The 19002-nt window shown below is 48.9% G+C and overlaps 2 protein-coding genes across 7 annotated transcripts in view; one reads left to right on the top strand and one right to left on the bottom strand.

The window, feature by feature from the left end:
• Nucleotides 1–2765, bottom strand: part of LOC143766850 (nuclear pore complex protein Nup160-like) — a 76259-nt gene extending 73494 nt beyond the window's left edge. Inside the window, exon 1 of one of the 2 annotated variants that reach the window (XR_013213649.1) lies at nt 2258–2276. Coding sequence is in view for 1 of the 2 variants with exons in the window: in XM_077254837.1 (XP_077110952.1) it covers nt 2580–2765 (186 nt within the window). In the remaining variant the exon portion in view is untranslated. Of the gene's footprint in view, nt 1–2257; nt 2277–2579 lie in introns of those variants that run through there. The other variant, XM_077254837.1, reaches the window with a different exon arrangement.
• The window catches only part of LOC143766815 (uncharacterized), a 74431-nt gene continuing 58070 nt past the window's right edge, over nt 2642–19002 (top strand). For 2 of the 5 annotated variants that reach the window (XM_077254780.1, XM_077254779.1), the window contains exons 1-10: nt 2642–2930; nt 9055–9201; nt 9330–9509; nt 9583–9706; nt 9790–9884; nt 10755–10904; nt 11034–11213; nt 11297–11420; nt 11504–11601; nt 11799–11889. In XM_077254780.1, coding sequence (XP_077110895.1) covers nt 2826–2930; nt 9055–9201; nt 9330–9509; nt 9583–9706; nt 9790–9884; nt 10755–10904; nt 11034–11213; nt 11297–11420; nt 11504–11601; nt 11799–11889 — 1294 coding nt within the window. In that variant the 5' untranslated portion in view covers nt 2642–2825. Of the gene's footprint in view, nt 3051–9054; nt 9202–9329; nt 9510–9582; nt 9707–9789; nt 9885–10754; nt 10905–11033; nt 11214–11296; nt 11421–11503; nt 11602–11798; nt 11890–19002 lie in introns of all 5 variants that reach the window. The other 3 variants (XM_077254783.1, XM_077254781.1, XM_077254784.1) reach the window with 3 other exon arrangements.

The raw sequence follows: 19002 nt of genomic DNA, 5'->3' as shown, positions 1-19002 counted from the left end.
GGTCACTACAGGCAGAATACGGATATGCTGGGAATAAAGGCAACAGCTCACTACAGGCAGAATACGGATATGCTGGGAATAAAGGCAACAGGTTACTACAGGCAGAATACGGATCCGCTGGGAATAAACGCAACAGGTTACTACAGGCAGAATACGGATACGCTGGGAATAAAGGCAACAGCTCACTACAGGCAGAATACGGATCCGCTGGGAATAAAGGCAACAGCTCACTACAGGCAGAATACGGATACGCTGGGAATAAAGGCAACAGGTTACTACAGGCAGAATACGGATCCAATGGGAATAAAGGCAACAGGTTACTACAGGCAGAATACGGATACGCTGGGAATAAAGGCAACAGGTTACTACAGGCAGAATACGGATCCGCTGGGAATAAAGGCAACAGCTCACTACAGGCAGAATACGGATCCACTGGGAATAAACGCAACAGACTACTACAGGCAGAATACGGATACGCTGGGAATAAAGGCAACAGGTTACTACAGGCAGAATACAGATACGCTGGGAATAAAGGCAACAGCTCACTACAGGCAGAATACGGATCCGCTGGGAATAAAGGCAACAGGTTACTACAGGCAGAATACGGATCCGCTGGGAATAGACGCAACAGGTTACTACAGGCAGAATACGGATACGCTGGGAATAGACGCAACAGGTTACTACAGGCAGAATACGGATCCGCTGGGAATAAAGGCAACAGGTCACTACAGGCAGAATACGGATCCGCTGGGAATAAAGGCAACAGCTCACTACAGGCAGAATACGGATCCGCTGGGAATAAAGGCAACAGCTCACTACAGGCAGAATACGGATACGCTGGGAATAAAGGCAACAGCTCACTACAGGCAGAATACGGATACGCTGGGAATAAAGGCAACAGCTCACTACAGGCAGAATACGGATCCGCTGGGAATAAAGGCAACAGGTTACTACAGGCAGAATACGGATCTGCTGGGAATAAAGGCAACAGGTCACTACAGGCAGAATACGGATACGCTGGGAATAAAGGCAACAGCTTACTACAGGCAGAATACGGATACACTGGGAATAAAGGCAACAGGTTACTACAGGCAGAATACGGATCTGCTGGGAATAAAGGCAACAGGTTACTACAGGCAGAATACGGATCTGCTGGGAATAGACGCAACAGGTCACTACAGGCAGAATACGGATACGCTGGGAATAAAGGCAACAGGTTACTACAGGCAGAATACAGATACGCTGGGAATAAAGGCAACAGCTCACTACAGGCAGAATACGGATCCGCTGGGAATAAAGGCAACAGGTTACTACAGGCAGAATACAGATACGCTGGGAATAAAGGCAACAGCTCACTACAGGCAGAATACGGATCCGCTGGGAATAAAGGCAACAGCTCACTACAGGCAGAATACGGATACGCTGGGAATAAAGGCAACAGGTTACTACAGGCAGAATACGGATCCGCTGGGAATAAAGGCAACAGGTTACTACAGGCAGAATACGGATACGCTGGGAATAAAGGCAACAGGTTACTATAGGCAGAATACGGATCCGCTGGGAATAAAGGCAACAGGTCACTACAGGCAGAATACGGATCCGCTGGGAATAAAGGCAACAGATTACTACAGGCAGAATACGGATACGCTGGGAATAAAGGCAACAGCTCACTACAGGCAGAATACGGATACGCTGGGAATAAAGGCAACAGCTCACTACAGGCAGAATACAGATCCGCTGGGAATAAAGGCAACAGGTCACTACAGGCAGAATACGGATCCGCTGGGAATAAAGGCAACAGGTCACTACAGGCAGAATACGGATCCGCTGGGAATAAAGGCAACAGGTTACTACAGGCAGAATACGGATCCGCTGGGAATAAAGGCAACAGGTCACTACAGGCAGAATACGGATACGCTGGGAATAAAGGCAACAGGTCACTACAGGCAGAATACGGATCTGCTGGGAATAAAGGCAACAGGTTACTACAGGCAGAATACGGATCCGCTGGGAATAAAGGCAACAGATTACTACAGGCAGAATACGGATCTGCTGGGAATAAAGGCAACAGCTCACTACAGGCAGAATACGGATACACTGGGAATAAAGGCAACAGCTCACTACAGGCAGAATACGGATCTGCTGGGAATAAAGGCAACAGGTTACTACAGGCAGAATACGGATCCGCTGGGAATAAAGGCAACAGCTCACTACAGGCAGAATACGGATCCGCGATCCCGAATGCGCGCTTCCTTACATGCGAAATGCGCGCCGAATAAATGATTAAATAAATAAATAAATTAAACAAATGATTAAACGCGCACTCCTGAATGTGCTCCTTACATATCGCAAGCCTGTCTCAGGAACAGAGCGCGCTCCTAAAAGGCGCCGCCTTCGATGCCCTGATGAACCAATCAGCGCTGCAGCTGACAAGGACTATCACTCCTCTGACACGCCCACAACACATTCAGCCTGCGAATTCAATACTCGCATCTGGATGTTGTGCAAAAGAACACGCACTTGTCAACCCGAGCGTCATTCCGGAAGCGACACGCATGGAACGCCGGGAAATGTAGTACCGTAACTCTGTGAGCGCCACGTGACAGCGGGGGGCGGGGCCTCCGCGGGCTGCGCAGTAGGAGGCAGCACACTGGCTGGTGGGAGCTGGAGCCGCACAGTGCGGTCAGGACACGGCAGGGACCTGTGTTCTCCCGGGTGAGCCTGGACTGTATGGCCGCTGCCTGCCCTGACCGCAGCCAGCCCATATGGCGGCTTCTCTGTCTGCACTAAGTCAGGGCACGCCCCCAGTGTGACACGCCCCGGAAATGACGTCACACCTGGGAGAGCCACACAGTTTAGTATTTACTCCAGATTCGTCCAGAAGCTTCTTATCCCCGTGGGTTCCCGGTGTCCGGTGTGCGGCTCTGCAGGTGGAGTCTGCGCAGTCCTCGTCACCCTCCATGTGGGGGATTCCTCCTATATCGCCTCCATACTCCGCCCCCTCACTATAGCGCTTATTCACACCTGGGAGTCCTGGCTGTGTCTGTGCAGTGAGTGCGTTTTCCTCTTTGTTTCCAGACAGTAATGTCCTCCCCTGTGTACCGGCCACTGTAAGGCCATGTTCACACGGTGCGGTTTTTGCTGCGGATCCGCAGCGGATTTGCCACTGCGGATCCGCATCCTTTTTCCATGCAGGGTACAGTACAATGTTACCCTATGGAAAACAAAAACTGCTGTGCCCACTTAGCTTTTTTCCCTTGGAAAATCCGCAAGGATTTTCTGCGGAAAAAAAGAAGTACCATGTCAATTCTTTCTGCGGCTTCCGCTGCGGGTTTCCACCTGCACCAATAGGAAAGTGCAGTTGGAAAACCGCAGTAGAATCCGCACAAAAAAAAGCAGTGAAAAGCACCGCGGTTTTGCACTGCGGGTTTTGCAAATCTGCAGCGGAAAAATCCACAGTGGAATCAGGAACGTGTGAACATGGCCTAAGAATTCTCCCTTCTTCCCCCACATGGTAATATTCCCCTATTCACCTACAGGAGCCGTAAGTCCTTCTATGTGGCCCTAACTAGTATTAGTGGCCCCTGTGTGCCCCCATATATTACTACTGGCCCCCATGTGCTCTCATATATGACTACTGGCCCCCGTATATTACTACTGGCCCCCGTGTGCCCTCGTATATTACTACTGGCCCCCTATATTACTACTGGCCCCCGTGTGCCCTCGTATATTACTACTGGCCCCCGTATATTACTACTGGCCCCCGTGTGCCCTCGTATATTACTACTGGCCCCCTATATTACTACTGGCCCCCGTGTGCTCCCATATATTACTACTGGCCCCTGTGTGCCCCATATATTACTACTGGCTCCTGTGTGCCCCCATATATTACTACTGCCGCCTGTGTGCCCCATATATTACTACTGGCCCCTGTATATTACTACTGGCCCCTGTGTGCCCCATATATTACTACTGGCCCCTGTGTGCCCCCATATATTACTACTGCCGCCTGTGTGCCCCATATATTACTACTGGCCCCTGTATATTACTACTGGCCCCTGTGTGCCCCCTTATATCACTACTGGCTCCTGTGTGCCCCCATATATCACTACTGCCTCCTGTGTGCCCCCATATATTACTACTGGCTCCTGTGTGCCCCCATATATTACTACTGGCCCCTGTGTGCCCCCATATATTACTACTGGCCCCTGTGTGCCCCCATATATTACTACTGGCCCCTGTGTGCCCTCATATATTACTACTGGCCCCTGTGTGCCCTCATATAATAATAATCTTTATATAGCGCCAACCTATTCCGCAGCGCTTAACAGTTTCAAACACAAAAGTCATAAGTAAGAACGTTAACAATACAATAATTAAAGCGAAATACGACGACCCTGCTCGTGAGAGCTTACAATCTACAATGAGGAGGGGGAGATACAAAGTACAGGTGTGTATTTACAATGATGGTCCAGCCATCTTCAGGGAGTGTGGGGTAGATGGAGATAGTGAATGGGCCACACACACAAACATAAAATGAGTTTGATTAGTGACCGTGGTAGGCTGCTCTGAACAAATGTGTTTTGAGCGAGCGCCTAAAACTATGCAAGTTGTGGATGGTCCTAATATCTTGGGGTAGAGCATTCCAGAGGATTGGCGCAGCACGGGAGAAGTCTTGGAGTCGGGAGTGGGAGGTACGGATTAGTGCAGAGGTTAGTCGAAAGTCGTTTGCAGAGCGCAGTGGTCGGCTAGGCCAATAGAAATGAGGGAGGAGATGTAAGGGGGGCCGCACTGTGGAGAGCTTTGTGGGTGAGAACAAGTACTTTGAATTGTATCCTGTAATGAATGGGCAGCCAGTGTAGCGACTGGCGAAGAGCGGACACGTCCGAGTAACGATTAGCCAGATGGACGACCCTGGCTGCTGCATTAAGGATAGACTGGAGAGGGGAAAGTCGCGTGAGAGGGAGGCCAATTAAAAGAGAGTTGCAGTAGTCCAGACGGGAGTGGATTAGGGCGACAGTGAGGGTTTTTGTTGTCTCCATGGTGAGAAAAGGGCGGATTCTAGAGATGTTCTTTAGGTGTAAGCGGCACGAGCGGGCAAGAGATTGTATGTGGGAGGTGAAGGAGAGATCGGAGTCAAACATAACACCCAGACAGCGTGCCTGCTGCCGGGGTGTTATTATGGTGCCACCCACGGAGAGGGAAATGTCAGATTTAGGGAGGTTAGTAGAAGGCGGGAGCAGAAGAAGTTCAGCTTTGGAGAGGTTGAGTTTCAGATAGAGAGCGGACATGATGTTGGAGACTGCAGACAGACAGTCAGTGGCGTTCTGTAGTACAGCGGGGGTAAGGTCAGGGGATGACGTATATGGTTGTGTGTCATCAGCATAAAGATGGTACTGAAAGCCAAATCTGCTGATGGTCTGTCCAATTGGGGCCGTGTAGAGGGAGAAGAGAAGGGGGCCAAGGACTGAGCCCTGAGGTACCCTGACAGTGAGAGGAAGAGGAGATGAAGTGGAGCCGGAGAACAGAACACTGAAGGAGCGTTCAGAAAGATAGGAAGAGAACCAGGAGAGAGCAGTGTCCTTATTGCCTAGTGACTGGAGCCTAGAGAGTAGGAGAGGGTGGTCAACAGTGTCGAAAGCTGCAGAAAGATCGATGAGAATGAGCAGAGAGTGGTCACCGTTACATTTTGCTGTCAGAAGGTCATTGGTCACCTTGATGAGTGCAGTTTCTGTTGAATGTAGGGGGCGGAACCCGGACTGTGAAGGGTCTAGGAGGGAATGAGTGGAGAGGTAACGGGTAAGGTGGGAGTAGACTAGGCGCTCCAGGAGTTTTGAGATGAAGGGGAGATTGAAGACCGGTCTGTAGTTTGTGCATGATGGGTCAAGGGTGTTTTTTTTTAGTAATAGAGTAATGATAGAGTGTTTGAAGGAGGAGGGGAAAATGCCAGAGGAGAGGGAGAGATTAAAAATTGTAGTTAGGTGAGTTGTGACAACTGGAGAGACTGGAGGAGGTGTGAGGGAATGGGGTCGGTAGAGCATGTAGTCGGACGAGAAGAGGAGAGGAGCTTGGAGACTTCTTCTGTGATGAGATCAAATGTGGAGAGTGAGCCAGGGGAGATGCAGGGAGGAATGGGAGTCATTGCACTTGGTGTCTGGGACGGATATTGTCTATTTTCTCTATAAAGTGGGAAGCCAGGTCATCAGCACAAATGTCTGTGATAGGGTCTTGTGCTTTTGGCCTGAGGAGGGAGTGAAAGGTGTCAAAAAGTTTCTTGGGGTGGTTGGATAGTGAGGAGATCAGGGTGGTGTAGTAGGACTGTTTGGCGAGGTGAAGGGCAGAGTTATAGGTCCTTAACATAAATTTGAAGTGTATGAAGTCTTCTAGGGTGCGAGTTTTCCTCCATAAGCGTTCAGCACACCTAGAGCATCGCTGGAGAAATCGGGTTTGCGATGTGAGCCAGGGCTGTTTCATTCTGTGTTTGGAGGTTCTGAGGGTGAGGGGAGGTACTTGTTCAAGGGTGCTTCTAAGAGTGTCATTGTAGTGATGTACAGCCAGATCAGGACAGGAAAAAGAGGAGATTGGGGACAGTGATGAGTGTAAGGAGTCTGAAAGTGTATGAGGGTTAATGGCATGTAGATTTCTGAATGTGTGGTAGGTAGGAGGGTGCTGGGGTGGGCGAGGAATTGTGAGTGTGAAGGAGAGAATGTTGTGGTCAGAGAGGGGAAGTGGTGAGTTATCTAGGTAAGATTGAACAGAGCCGGGCAAAGACCAGGTCCAGGGTGTTACCGTCTTTGTGTGTTTCAGAGGTTGAGAGCTGTGAGAGGTCTAGGGAAGTGGTTAGTGATAGAAGCTGGGATGCAGATGTGGAAGTGGGGCTGTTAATGGGAATGTTGAAGTCTCCCAGGATAAGGGTTGGTAGTTCTGAGGACATGAAGTGCGGCAGCCAGGCTGAAAAGTGGTCCAGGAAATGGGTGGGTGAGCCTGGGGGCCGGTATATGACCGCTACTCTGAGGGAGAGGGGACGGAAGAGCCTGATGGTGTGGACCTCAAAAGAAGGGAATGAAAGTGAAGGAACTGGGGGTATAACCTGGAACGTGCATTGGGGGGACAAGAGTATGCCGACTCCACCACCAGGTCTGTTTGTGGGTCTTGGGGAATGGGAGAATTGTAAGCCACCATGGGAAATGGCAGCAGGGGAGACAGTGTCAGAGTCCTGGATCCAGGTTTCAGTGAGGGCCAACAGATTTAGAGAGTTGTTCAGAAAGTAGTTGTGCAGGAAAGGAAGCTTGTTACATACAGACTGTGGATTCCAAAGGGCACAGTTGAAAGAGACAGATGAGGGAGTGCAAGTAATATTAATAAGGTTAGTATGGTTTTGATATGAGGTAGGGTAGCGGTTGAGGATGGGGGACTGGGGTTGGGGGATATGTCCCCCGAAATCAGTAGGAGTAACAAGATAAAAAGCATGTAGTTTTTGGAAGTGTTTGAAGTTTTTTTGTGCAGTGTGTTTGGGTAAGATGGGCTGAGGTTTTTCAGGAAGGTGAGAAGTGCATGGGAGCTGTACATGGGAGAGGGAAGGAGTGAGGAGCTGATGTGTATGAGTCGTGGAGGGGGGATTGGGCGGTGAATGTGGATTGCAAGGGAGCATAGGAGGATAGGAATAAAGCACATGGATAAAAGGGAGGACAGAGTGTGGGTTACCTGACTACTGGCCTGACTAACTGCCATGAAATAACTGCTGTATCACGACGCTTATCTTCCGTGATGCTTTGCTTCTGTGACGCGTGCACCCCTAAGGATGGTTCTGTATTACTACTGGACCCTGTGTGCCCCCATATATTACTACTGGCCCCTGTGTGCTCCCATATATTACTACTGGCCCCCGTGTGCCCCCATATATTACTACTGGCCCCCGTGTGCCCCCATATATTACTACTGGCCCCTGTGTGCCCCCATATATTACTACTGGCCTCGTGTGCCCCCATATATTACTACTGCCGCTGTTTGCCCCATATATTAGTAATGGCCCCTGTTTGCACCCATATATTACTACTGGCCCCCGTATGCCCCCATATATTACTACTGGCCACCGTGTGCCCCCATATATTACTACTGGCTCCTGTGTGCCCCCATATATTACTACTGGCCCCCGTCTGCCCCCATATATTACTACTGGCCCCCGAGTGCCCCCATATATTACTACTGGCCCCTGTGTGCCACATATATTACTACTGGCCCCTGTGTGCCCCCATATATCACTACTGGCTCCTGTGTGCCCCCATATATTACTACTGGCCCCTGTGTGCCCTCATATATTACTACTGGCCCCTGTGTGCCCCATATATTACTACCGGCCCCTGTGTGCCCCATATATTACTTGTATTGGTCAAGATTATTGTACTTGTTTGTATTATGTATACGCCTCCTCACATGTAAAGCGCCATGGAAAAAATGGCGCTATAATAATAATAATAATACTGGCCCCTGTGTGCCCCCATATATCACTACTGGCCCCTGTGTGCCCCCATATATTACTACTGGCCCCTGTGTGCCCCCATATATTACTACTGGCCCCTGTGTGCCCCATATATTACTACTGGCCCCTTTGTACCCCCATATATTACTACTGGCCCCGTGTGCCCCCATATATTACTACTGGCCTCTGTGTGCCCCATGTATTACTACTGGCCCCTGTGTGCCCCATATATTACTACTGGCCCCTTTGTGCCCCCATATATTACTACTGGCCCCTGTGTGCCCCCGTATATTACTACTGGCCCCCGTGTGCCCCCATATATTACTACTGGCCCCTGTGTGCCTCATATATTACTACTGGCCCCTGTGTGTCCCCATATATTTCTACTGTCTCCTGTGTGCCCCCATATTTTACTACTGCCCCCGTGTGCCCCATATATTACTACTGGCCCCCGTGTGCCCCCATATATTACTACTTGCCCCCGTGTGTCCCCATATATTACTGCTGGCCCCCGTGTGCCCCCAAATATTACACAGGATTCTTATGATGTTCCATCGGCTCATATTCTCATTCAGGTCTCTACAATATCGGATCCTCTCAGTGAAGATCTACAAAAGAAAATTTTCCTGATTTACCCATCACAGATGGATATGGACAGAGACAAGATGGCGGAGAGGATATTACACCTCACCCTAGAGATCCTCTTCCGGCTTACTGGAGAGGTGAGAGATTCTGATGACGTCACATTACATCATTCTTATCTATGGGAATAACAGATGGACAGAACTGGAGAGTGAGGACTCTGGAAATGTCTGTAGTGAGATTTATTAATGTGTCTCTCCATTACCAGGATTACACAGTGGTGAAGAGGACCTCTAGTGATCGCTGTCAGGACCCTGTGTCTGAGGGATGGGGAAGACCCCTGAGCCCAATCACTGGGCCTCCACCTCACCCCCTGATCCATGAGGACATCAATGACCAGAAGATCCTAGAACTCACCTACAAGATGATTGAGCTGCTGACTGGAGAGGTGACACTGCTGGGACATTATACAATAACACTATGAAAGGATCGGGGGATGACGGTATCATTGTATGTGTCAGGTTCCTATAAGGTGTCACGATGTCGCTGTCCATTTCTCCATGGAGGAGTGGGAGTATTTAGAAGGACACAGAGATCTGTACAAGGACGTCATAATGGAGGTTCCCCAGCCCCTCACATCTCCAGGTAATAGACAGGACTAAATACATACAGCCTATAATTATCTGTATGTAAAGTATGAATTCACTCCCTGTATGTGTTTCCTCCAGATCTATCCAGTAAGAGGACAGCACCAGAGACATGTCCCCATCCTCTTCTTCCACAGGACTGTAAACAAGAACCCAGTGCTCCTCAGGCTCATCAGGTAGATGGATCGAAGGTGTCAGGAGATCTCCCCTATGATGTGTAGACGCCGGCCCCTGTGTGCCCCCATATATTACTACTGGCCCCTGTGTGCCCCATATATTACTACTGGCCCCTGTGTGCCCCATATATTACTACTGGCCCCTTTGTACCCCCATATATTACTACTGGCCCCCGTGTGCCCCCATATATTACTACTGGCCCCTGTGTGCCCCATTTATTACTACTGGCCCCTGTGTGCCCCCGTATATTAATACTGGCCCCCGTGTGCCCCATACATTACTACTGGCCCCTGTGTGCCCAATATATTACTACTGGCCCCTGTGTGCCCCCATATATTACTACTGGCCCCCGTGTGCCCCATATATTACTACTGGCCCCTGTGTGCCCCATATATTTCTACTGGCCCCCGTGTGCCCCCATATATTACTACTGGCCCCCGTGTGCCCCATATATTACTACTGGCCCCTGTGTGCCCCCATATATTACTACTGGCCCCTGTGTGTCCTCATAGATAATGAGTGCAAACTGTAAAGCGCTGCGGAATATGTTAGCGCTATATAAAAATAAAGATTATTATTATTATATTACTACTGGCCCCCGTGTGCCCCATATATTACTACTGGCCCCCGTGTGCCCCCATATATTACTACTGGCCCCCGTGTGCCCCCATATATTACTACTGGCCCCCGTGTGCCCCATATATTACTACTGGACTCCATGTGCCCCCATATATTACTACTGGCCCCCGTGTGCCCCCATTTATTACTACTGGCCCCCGTGTGCCCCATATATTACTACTGGCCCCCATGTTCCCCCGTATATTACACAGGATTCTTATGATGTTACATCGGCTCATCTTCTCATTCAGGTCTCTACAATATCGGATCCTCTCAGTGAAGATCTTCTACAAAAGAGAATTTTCCTGATTTACCCATCACAGATGGATATGGACAAAGACAAGATGGTGGAGAGGATATTACACCTCACCCTAGAGATCCTCTTCCGGCTTACTGGAGAGGTGAGAAATTCTGATTTCGTCACATTACATCATTCTTATCTATGGGAATTACACATGGACAGAACTGGAGAGGTGAGGACTCTGGAAATGTCTGTAGTGAGATTTATTAATGTGTCTCTCCATTACCAGGATTACACAGTGGTGAAGAAGACCTCTAGTGATCGCTGTCAGGACCCTGTGTCTGAGGGATGGGGAAGACCCCTGAGCCCAATCACTGGGCCTCCACCTCACCCCCTGATCCATGAGGACATCAATGACCAGAAGATCCTAGAACTCATCTACAAGAAGATTGAGCTGCTGACTGGAGAGGTGACACTGCTGGGAATGCTGGGACATTATACAGTAACACTATGAAGGGATCAGGGGGATGACGGTATCATTGTATGTGTCAGGTTCCTATAAGGTGTCAGGATGTCGCTGTCTATTTCTCCATGGAGGAGTGGGAGTATTTAGAAGGACACAGAGATCTGTACAAGAACGTCATAATGGAGGTTCCCCAGCCCCTCACATCTCCAGGTAATAGACAGGACTAAATACACACGGCCTATAATTATCTGTATGTAAAGAATGAATTCACTCCCTGTATGTGTTTCCTCCAGATCTATCCAGTAAGAGGACAACACCAGAGAGATGTCCCCGTCCTCTTCTTCCACAAGACTGCAAGCAAGAAGATCCCAATGCTCCTCAGGATCATCAGGTAGATGGAGAGAAGTGTCAGGAGATCTCCCCTATGATGTGTAGACGCCGGTGAAGGTCTTGTGCTCAGTCTTGTTTTATCCACCAGTATTATATGTTTTATACTTGTGTAATGAGAACGGTGGAGATGGCAGGATTAGAGCTGATCATAGATATGACTTCTCCATGTGTCGGTGACTTTTACAATATTTGTTTCAGGGTGAAGATCTGACCCATATTAATACTACAGAGACATATGTGAGGGGGGATGAGTGGTGTAAAGAGGAGATTCCTACATATGGCTACCCAGGTGAGTAGTGACCGCTAAATGCAGAGAAGTCACAGATTCTTCTCAGTCACCGGCTGTGGCTGCTTTATCGGTGGTGTAGTCCGGCCGTATTACCATGATCACCATTTTGCCTCGAGACCACAACATTCTCCTCCACCCAAAACTGTTCAAATAACTTTGGTCATTGAAAGCCCTTTTCTATAGAATTTACAACCTGGTAGATCCACCTACCCCCTGGGTTTAGGGGATGCTGTTACCTGCCCAGATCTGTGATCTATAAAGCCAAATGACAGCGTGCGTAGAATGTGCTGACAAGATAGAAAATCACCTGAAGAAAAATATGATGATGGGCCTGTAAGAGAAAGCGGAGGGTAATGATGCTGTTGGCTTCCTAGAACCCTGAGATCTTATCGGATGAATCCCCCTTCTCTCCCTTCTGTGCTGCTGAATGTGATCATATGGTCCCTACAAGACCAGGTCCAGTCTTTCTGGCCAAACTTCACTTTTATGATCGACAGCATTAAATGTGCAGTGAGGCCAAGTGTGAATTTCTGGACAATAACAGAGTTTCCCTTTATCCTGACTTTTCAATTTGTATTAAAACTGACTGACTTCAAGGAGGATTGTGATAATCTACATAAACCCATCACACCGGTGCCATGATATATCTCTGAGCTGTGCGTGGCTGATGGCTGTAATATACATTTATTCCCGCCTGCAGGAGATGTGTTGGCTTCAGCCCTGGTTTCATGGGTTCACTCCACCTCATAAATTACATTGTTTTTGATCCTAAGAAATTCAGATTACTGCACAATCTGTCCTGAAATGGGGAGCAATATTATTTTCTCTAATCTTCTGGTCAGGATTCATAGTAGCTCCAATGGTCCACCATAAATGAATGCAACTCTGGTTTACTGTTGTGTAATCTGTATTTGTAGTGCTCAGTTAATGAGATTCTCATGCTCTGGGGCGGGGCTGTAGGCGGGACTTTATGTGATGCTCTGATTACATATTCATCTGTATTGGCTTATGACAGGTCACTGATCCCTCACTGATCTGCCCCCCATTTTTACATAATGCATATAATAGCATTGATATTATTGTTGATAATGCATATAATATTGTGGCTATTGGAGGCTTAAAAAAAAAAAATTAGGTAGATCAAAGATATAAAAGGGCTTTTATCATAGCACACTGTCCTTTCCAAGGGATATTAAGTCTAGGCCTTATTTTCCTGTCCCCACATAGCCAATATACATCAGGCAATTGGTAGATTTGGCCTACCAGTAAAGAGTCATTGTTTAGACTGCCCTCCTGGACTGGGATTATCTGGTCATTACAGTATTTAGATTTTTTATTATTATTTATTTATATAGCACCATTGATTCCATGGTGCTGTACATGAGAAGGGGTTACATACAAGTTACAGATATCACTTACAATAAACAAACTAACAATGACAGCCTGATACAGAGGGGCGAGGACCCTGACCTTGCGGGCTTACATTCTGCAGGATTATGGGGAAGGAGACAGTAGGTTGAGGGTTGCAGGAGCTCCAGTGTTGGTGAGGCGGTATCTCCGGTAGTGGTGAGGAGGCAGCGGGGTCAGTGCAGGCTATAGGCTTTCCAGAAGAGATGAGTTTTCAGGTTCCGTCTGAAGGATCCGAATGTGGTGGATAACCGGACGTGTTGGGGCAGAGAATTCCAGAAGATGGGGGATATTCGGGAGAAGTCTTGGAGGCGATTGGATGAGGAGCGAATAAGTGTGGAGGAGAAAAGGAGGTCTTGGGAGGACCGGAGATTACGTGAGGGAAGATATATGGAGATTAGTTCAGAGATATATGGAGGAGACAGGTTATGGATGGCTTTGTAGTTCAGTATTAGTAATTTGAACTGGATACGCTGAGAGAATGGGAGACAGTGAAAAGATTTGCAGAGGGGGGAAGCGGAGGAGTAGCGAGGAGAGAGATGGATTAGTCGGGCAGCAGAGTTAAGGATGGACTGGAGAGGTGCAAGGGTGTTAGCAGGTAGGCCGCAGAAAAGATTGTTGCAGTAGTCAAGGCGGGAGATGATGAGGGCATGCACAAGCATTTTAGTAGATTGAAGGTTGAGGAAAGGATGGATTCTGGAGATATTTTTGAGCTGGAGGCGACAGGAGGTGGAAAGAGCTTGAATGTGCGGTTTGAAGGACAGGGCAGAGTCGAAGGTTACTCCGAGGCAGCGGACTTCCGGTACGGGGGAAAGCATGATGTCATTGATTGCGATAGATAGGTCAGATAAGGAAGATCTGTGGGATGAAGGAAAGATGATGAGCTCAGATTTGTTCACATTGAGTTTGAGGAAGCGAGAGGAGAAGAAGGAGGATATGGCTGATTAGCACCCTGGGATTCTGGACAGCAGAGCGGTGACGTCTGGGCCAGAGAGGTAGATCTGAGTGTCATCAGCATAGAGGTGGACTGGAATCCATGGGACTTTATGAGTTGTCCCAAGCCAAGTGTATAGATTGAGAAGAGTAGGGGTCCTAGAACAGAGCCTTGGGGGACTCCAACAGAGAGAGGGTGGGATGAGGAGGTAGTGTGGGAGTGGGAGATGCTGAAAGTGCGGTTGTAAAGGTACGAGGTGATCCAGGATAGGGCGAGGTCTTTGATGCCAAAGGAGGAGAGGATCTGTAGTAGGAGGCAGTGGTCAACTGTGTCAAAAGCAGAGGACAGGTCTAGAAGGAGGAGGTGCCAGAAGTTAGTGATAGGTTGAACAGGTGGGTTAGGGATGGGATAAGTGTGGTGGTGAGGTTGGGGAGGAGGTGGGATGGGATGGGGTCGAGCGCACAGATCGTGAGGTGCGATTTGGAGAGGAGACAGTTAAGCCCCCGTTCAGTGATGTTGGATAGGGATGTTATGGGGTTTGAGCATTGGTCTGGTATACAAAGGGGTTGTGGTGGTTGAACAATGAAGATTTGCCTTGTCTGGTCGATCTTATTTTTAAAGTGTGTGGCAAAGTCCTCAGCAGAGATGAGGGAGGTTGGAGGGGGCAGTTGGGGGCGGAGGAGGGAGTTTAAGGTTTTGAATAACTTTTTGGGGTTGTAGGATTGGGAAGATACGAGGGTTGTGAAGTAGGCCTGTTTAGCAGAGGTGAGAGCAGATTTAAAAGTGAGTGTTGCTTGTTTGATTACAGTGAAGTCATCTTGCGAGTGTGTTTTCTTCCAATGCCGCTCCGCAACTCTGGACACTTGCCGGAGCTTTTTAGTGGTGCTATTGTGCCAAGGTTGTCTATTGATACTTCACACTCTGCCATGGACGAGAGGGGCAACCGTGTCAATAACTGATGCGAGAGTGGCATTGTAGAAAGCAGTGGCAGCGTCTGTGTCGTGGAGTGAGGATATGGATGCCAGTGGTAGGATGGAGTCAGAGTGTGTGGGTGTCTAGGTGTGCAAGGTTTCTGCGGGGGTGCGCATGTTGCTGGAAATGGATGACCGGTGAGGAGGACAGGGATGAGAAGGTGAGCAGATGGTGGTCGGATAGAGGGAGAGGGGAGGTGTTGAAGTTAGATAGAGAGCAGAGACGGGTGAATACCAGGTCTAGTGTATGCCCGTCTGTGTGGGTGGCTGCGGAGGACCATTGAGTAAGTCCAAAGGATGAGGTAAGGGACAGAAGTTTGGAGGCTGTTGACTGAAGGTTATCAATGGGGATGTTGAAGTCACCCATGATGATGGTGGGAATGTCAGCAGAGAGAAAGTGAAGAAGCCAGGTGGAGAATTGGTCAATAAAGGCAGTGGCTGGGCCTGGAGGTCGGTATATGACGGCCACTTGGAGGTTGGAGGGGGAGTAGATGCGGACAGAATGGACTTCAAAAGAGGGGAGGATAAGGGAAGGAAGAGGCGGGATTGGGTTAAAGGTGCAGTTTGACATGGTAGGTTATTTACTGTCGTCCGGGACCTTTCCTTTCAAAACAGGTGTAGTTCTCTGGATAGGGGTGATCCCATGGCCAGTTGGTTCGTTACTTTGGTTAGGTGGGTATAAGTGAGATACAGTTTGGCATTTATGTGAGGTACTTGGTTGGTTATCCATGTACAGGGACAGGACACATAAGAATCCCTTTTCATCTATGCGTGGGTCTATTGGGAAAGGTACTGTGCCTAAATGAGGTCTGGCAGCGGTACAGGCTATGCATGAGGAGCGGTTCGCATTAGTCACAGTGTATCTTACCCACTCGAGCCAGACATTGGCGTCAGAGAATCCTGTTTCTATGGCAAGTTTATCCTCATAGGTCAAATCTAATAGGAATTTGGCTCCTGGTATTGTTTCATCTATCTCTTCAGTTTCAGAGATGTGCCTGGAATCAAGATTTCTCAATCGAAATTTCCCCATTTTGTCACCTTCTTCCCCCTCTCTACCAAGTTTTGTACTTGAGCCTAGTACATATAACCCTTGGTCATCTTCTGGAGCATTGTCAATAGTAAGGTTGAGAACTATGCATCCCTCTTTGGGAGAGTGGGTGGCAGGGATGAGGAGCACTGAACCCCGAAAGGCTCTCTGGCCTTTGAAAGGGGCGTTGGTCAGGGTCATACGGGTGATTAGGCTGGCTCCCCATTTGTCCCTTCATTGCAGGGCTAGGACTGGCTGATATCCCCAACTACTTTCACCGGCGTGCCACCCAACAAGTGACCAATCCTCACAGTTTGACCCTTCCCCCCCCCCCCCCCCCTTTCAGCTGTGGTGACACAGATGAATTGAGTGCCTAGCCAGATATCAAACTGTGCCATGGGGCCTGGGCATTCAACTATGAGACAAGAGTCAAATATCAATTTGATTATGGGGCTGGAGACATTATACCAGAAAGTTACTATAAGCTCCTCATGGGTGATATCCTTTATCTAGCTCCAGCAGTAGCCAAGGGGCTAAGTATCAGATGGATGAAGAGTGGCAGTCGCCACTGGCCTCTGGATCTGGCACCTTCTTGCAGTGGGAAGCGTGGATCCATGTGGGCTTTCCTTCAAGCTTGACTGCTGTGGCAGTGGTCAACAGGACTTGGTACGGGCGGTCGTATCTGGGCTCGAGGGTACGTCTGTTGAACCTCTTGGTTAGGACCCAATCACCGGGCTGGATCTGGTGGGTTCCCTCTAGGTCCTCAGGAGCTGGGATGGATGAAAACACTCGAGAATGTATTTTAGTTGGGTGCTTTGTTAATTCAATCACAAACTTAGTCAAAGGGTCATACTGCATGGACAACTGCTGTGGGAAGTACAATCCTAGCCTGGGAGCACTTCCAAACAGGATCTCATATGGGCTAAGTTTGGTAGAACCAGATGGTGTGTGTCTGACACTAAATAGTGCAAGAGGGAGACTCTCATGCCATGGTTTCCCTGTTTCTTGTGCTGCTTTCAGTATTTTACATTTCAGCGTCCCATTTAACCTCTCAGCCTTGCAACTTCTCTGTGGGTGATATGGAGTGTGAAGGGCCTACTCAGTCGTGAGTGCGTCCCATATCTCTTTTGTGAGGTTGGCAGTGAATGCAGGCCCTTGGTCACTCTCTATGGTTTCTGGGAGAACATATCTGCACACTATCTCAGAGAGGAGCTTCTTTGCAGTGGTCTTTGCTGACTGATTTTTGGCTGGAAAGTCTTCTGGCCACCCTGAGAATATGTCTATCACCAATAAGACATACTCAAACCCCACTGAGTGCGGCATTTGTACATGATCTATCTGTATGCGCTGGAAAGGGTATAGGGGTCTAGGTGTGCATTTCTGAGGTATTTTTCCTGTTTTCCCTGGATTTCATCGGGCACAGACAAGACATTGCTTTGTGATGTTGGCGGCTGTTGTCGAGAAGCCTGGGGCATGGTAGTACTGGAGGACAAGATTGTGCATCTTAATCTTGGACTGGTGAGTGGTGCCATGGGCCCATTTGGCCACCATAGGGTAGAGGACTCTGGGTAGACAGGGTTTTCCCTTGTTCATCATCAGGTGTCTTTCATCCTGTGTGGCTCCATCTTGGGTCCATTGGTCCTTTTCTTCCTTGGATGCCTGCTTCTGGAGTGTGGAGAGCATCTTTTCCTAGGATTGCTTCTTCTACTCCAGAGTCCACAAGAGAGTACAGATAAGATGTTTCTGTGTCCAGTGGTAGTAAGGCCGCTTCTTTTGCTGTGACATCAGCCAGTCTGTTGCCCACCGCTTCCTTTGAAGTGCCTCCAGTGTGCGCCCTAATTTTTACCACCGCAACTCTTTCTGGCATCAATAAGGACCCCATCAGTTCCTGTATGGCTTTGTGGTGTCTGACAGGCGTTCCATTCGCCGTGATGAAGTCTCTTGCCCTCCAGATTGCTCCATAGTCGTGACATACGCAATGAGCGTAGTATGAGTCAGAGTATATTGTAGCTTTGCGTTGGGCAGACATTTTGCATGCTTCTGTCAAGGCCTTCAGTTCTGCCTCCTGTGCAGAGATGGATGGAGGCAGTGGTTGTGCCAGCAGCACAGTATCTTCTGTGACCACCACTATACCAGTGTGAAAGTGGCCTTCCTGGTCTGCGTACCTTGATCCAGCCACGAAGAGTGTCAGGTCAGGATCTTCCAAAGGTACATCAGTTGGCGTAAATGGCGGGCGACAGACAGATGCTTTGGCTGTGTGTGGGCCAGAATAGCTGTAATGTCATGAGGTGCCATTAGCTTCAGTTCGTGGCCTAGAATTATGTGAGAAGTCTTATCCATCAACAGGTGAGTTGCAAACACAGCTCTCATAAAGGTTGGGGCTCCAAGGGCCACTGGGTCAAGTCTATCCGAGTAGTACCCAAGAGGCCGTTGTGTGCCTCTGTGGAGCTGAGTGATGACTCCAGTTGCATGGCCTTGCTTCTCTATGACAAATAGGCAGAATAGTTTGCTGTAGTCTGTGAGTCCCAGGGCAGGAGAGGATGTGATAGCAGCCTTTAGTATGTAGAACCCATCAATGGCTTCCTTGGTCAGACTGAACGGAGTGTCCTTGAGGCAGTCAAACAGGGGTTGCATGTGGAGAGGGGCATCTAGGATCCAGGGACAGCAGTAGGATACAAGTCCAAGGAAGGACTGCAGCTGTGGGGGCTTGGTTGGCAGTGGTATGTTCTGGACAGCTGTTTTCCTGTCTTCAGTTAGGTGTTTGGTCTGGTGAG

Source organism: Ranitomeya variabilis, chromosome 4 (assembly GCF_051348905.1).
Source record: "Ranitomeya variabilis isolate aRanVar5 chromosome 4, aRanVar5.hap1, whole genome shotgun sequence".
Classification (NCBI taxonomy): Eukaryota; Metazoa; Chordata; class Amphibia; order Anura; family Dendrobatidae; genus Ranitomeya; species Ranitomeya variabilis.
This window is presented reverse-complemented; position numbering and strand designations above follow the sequence as displayed.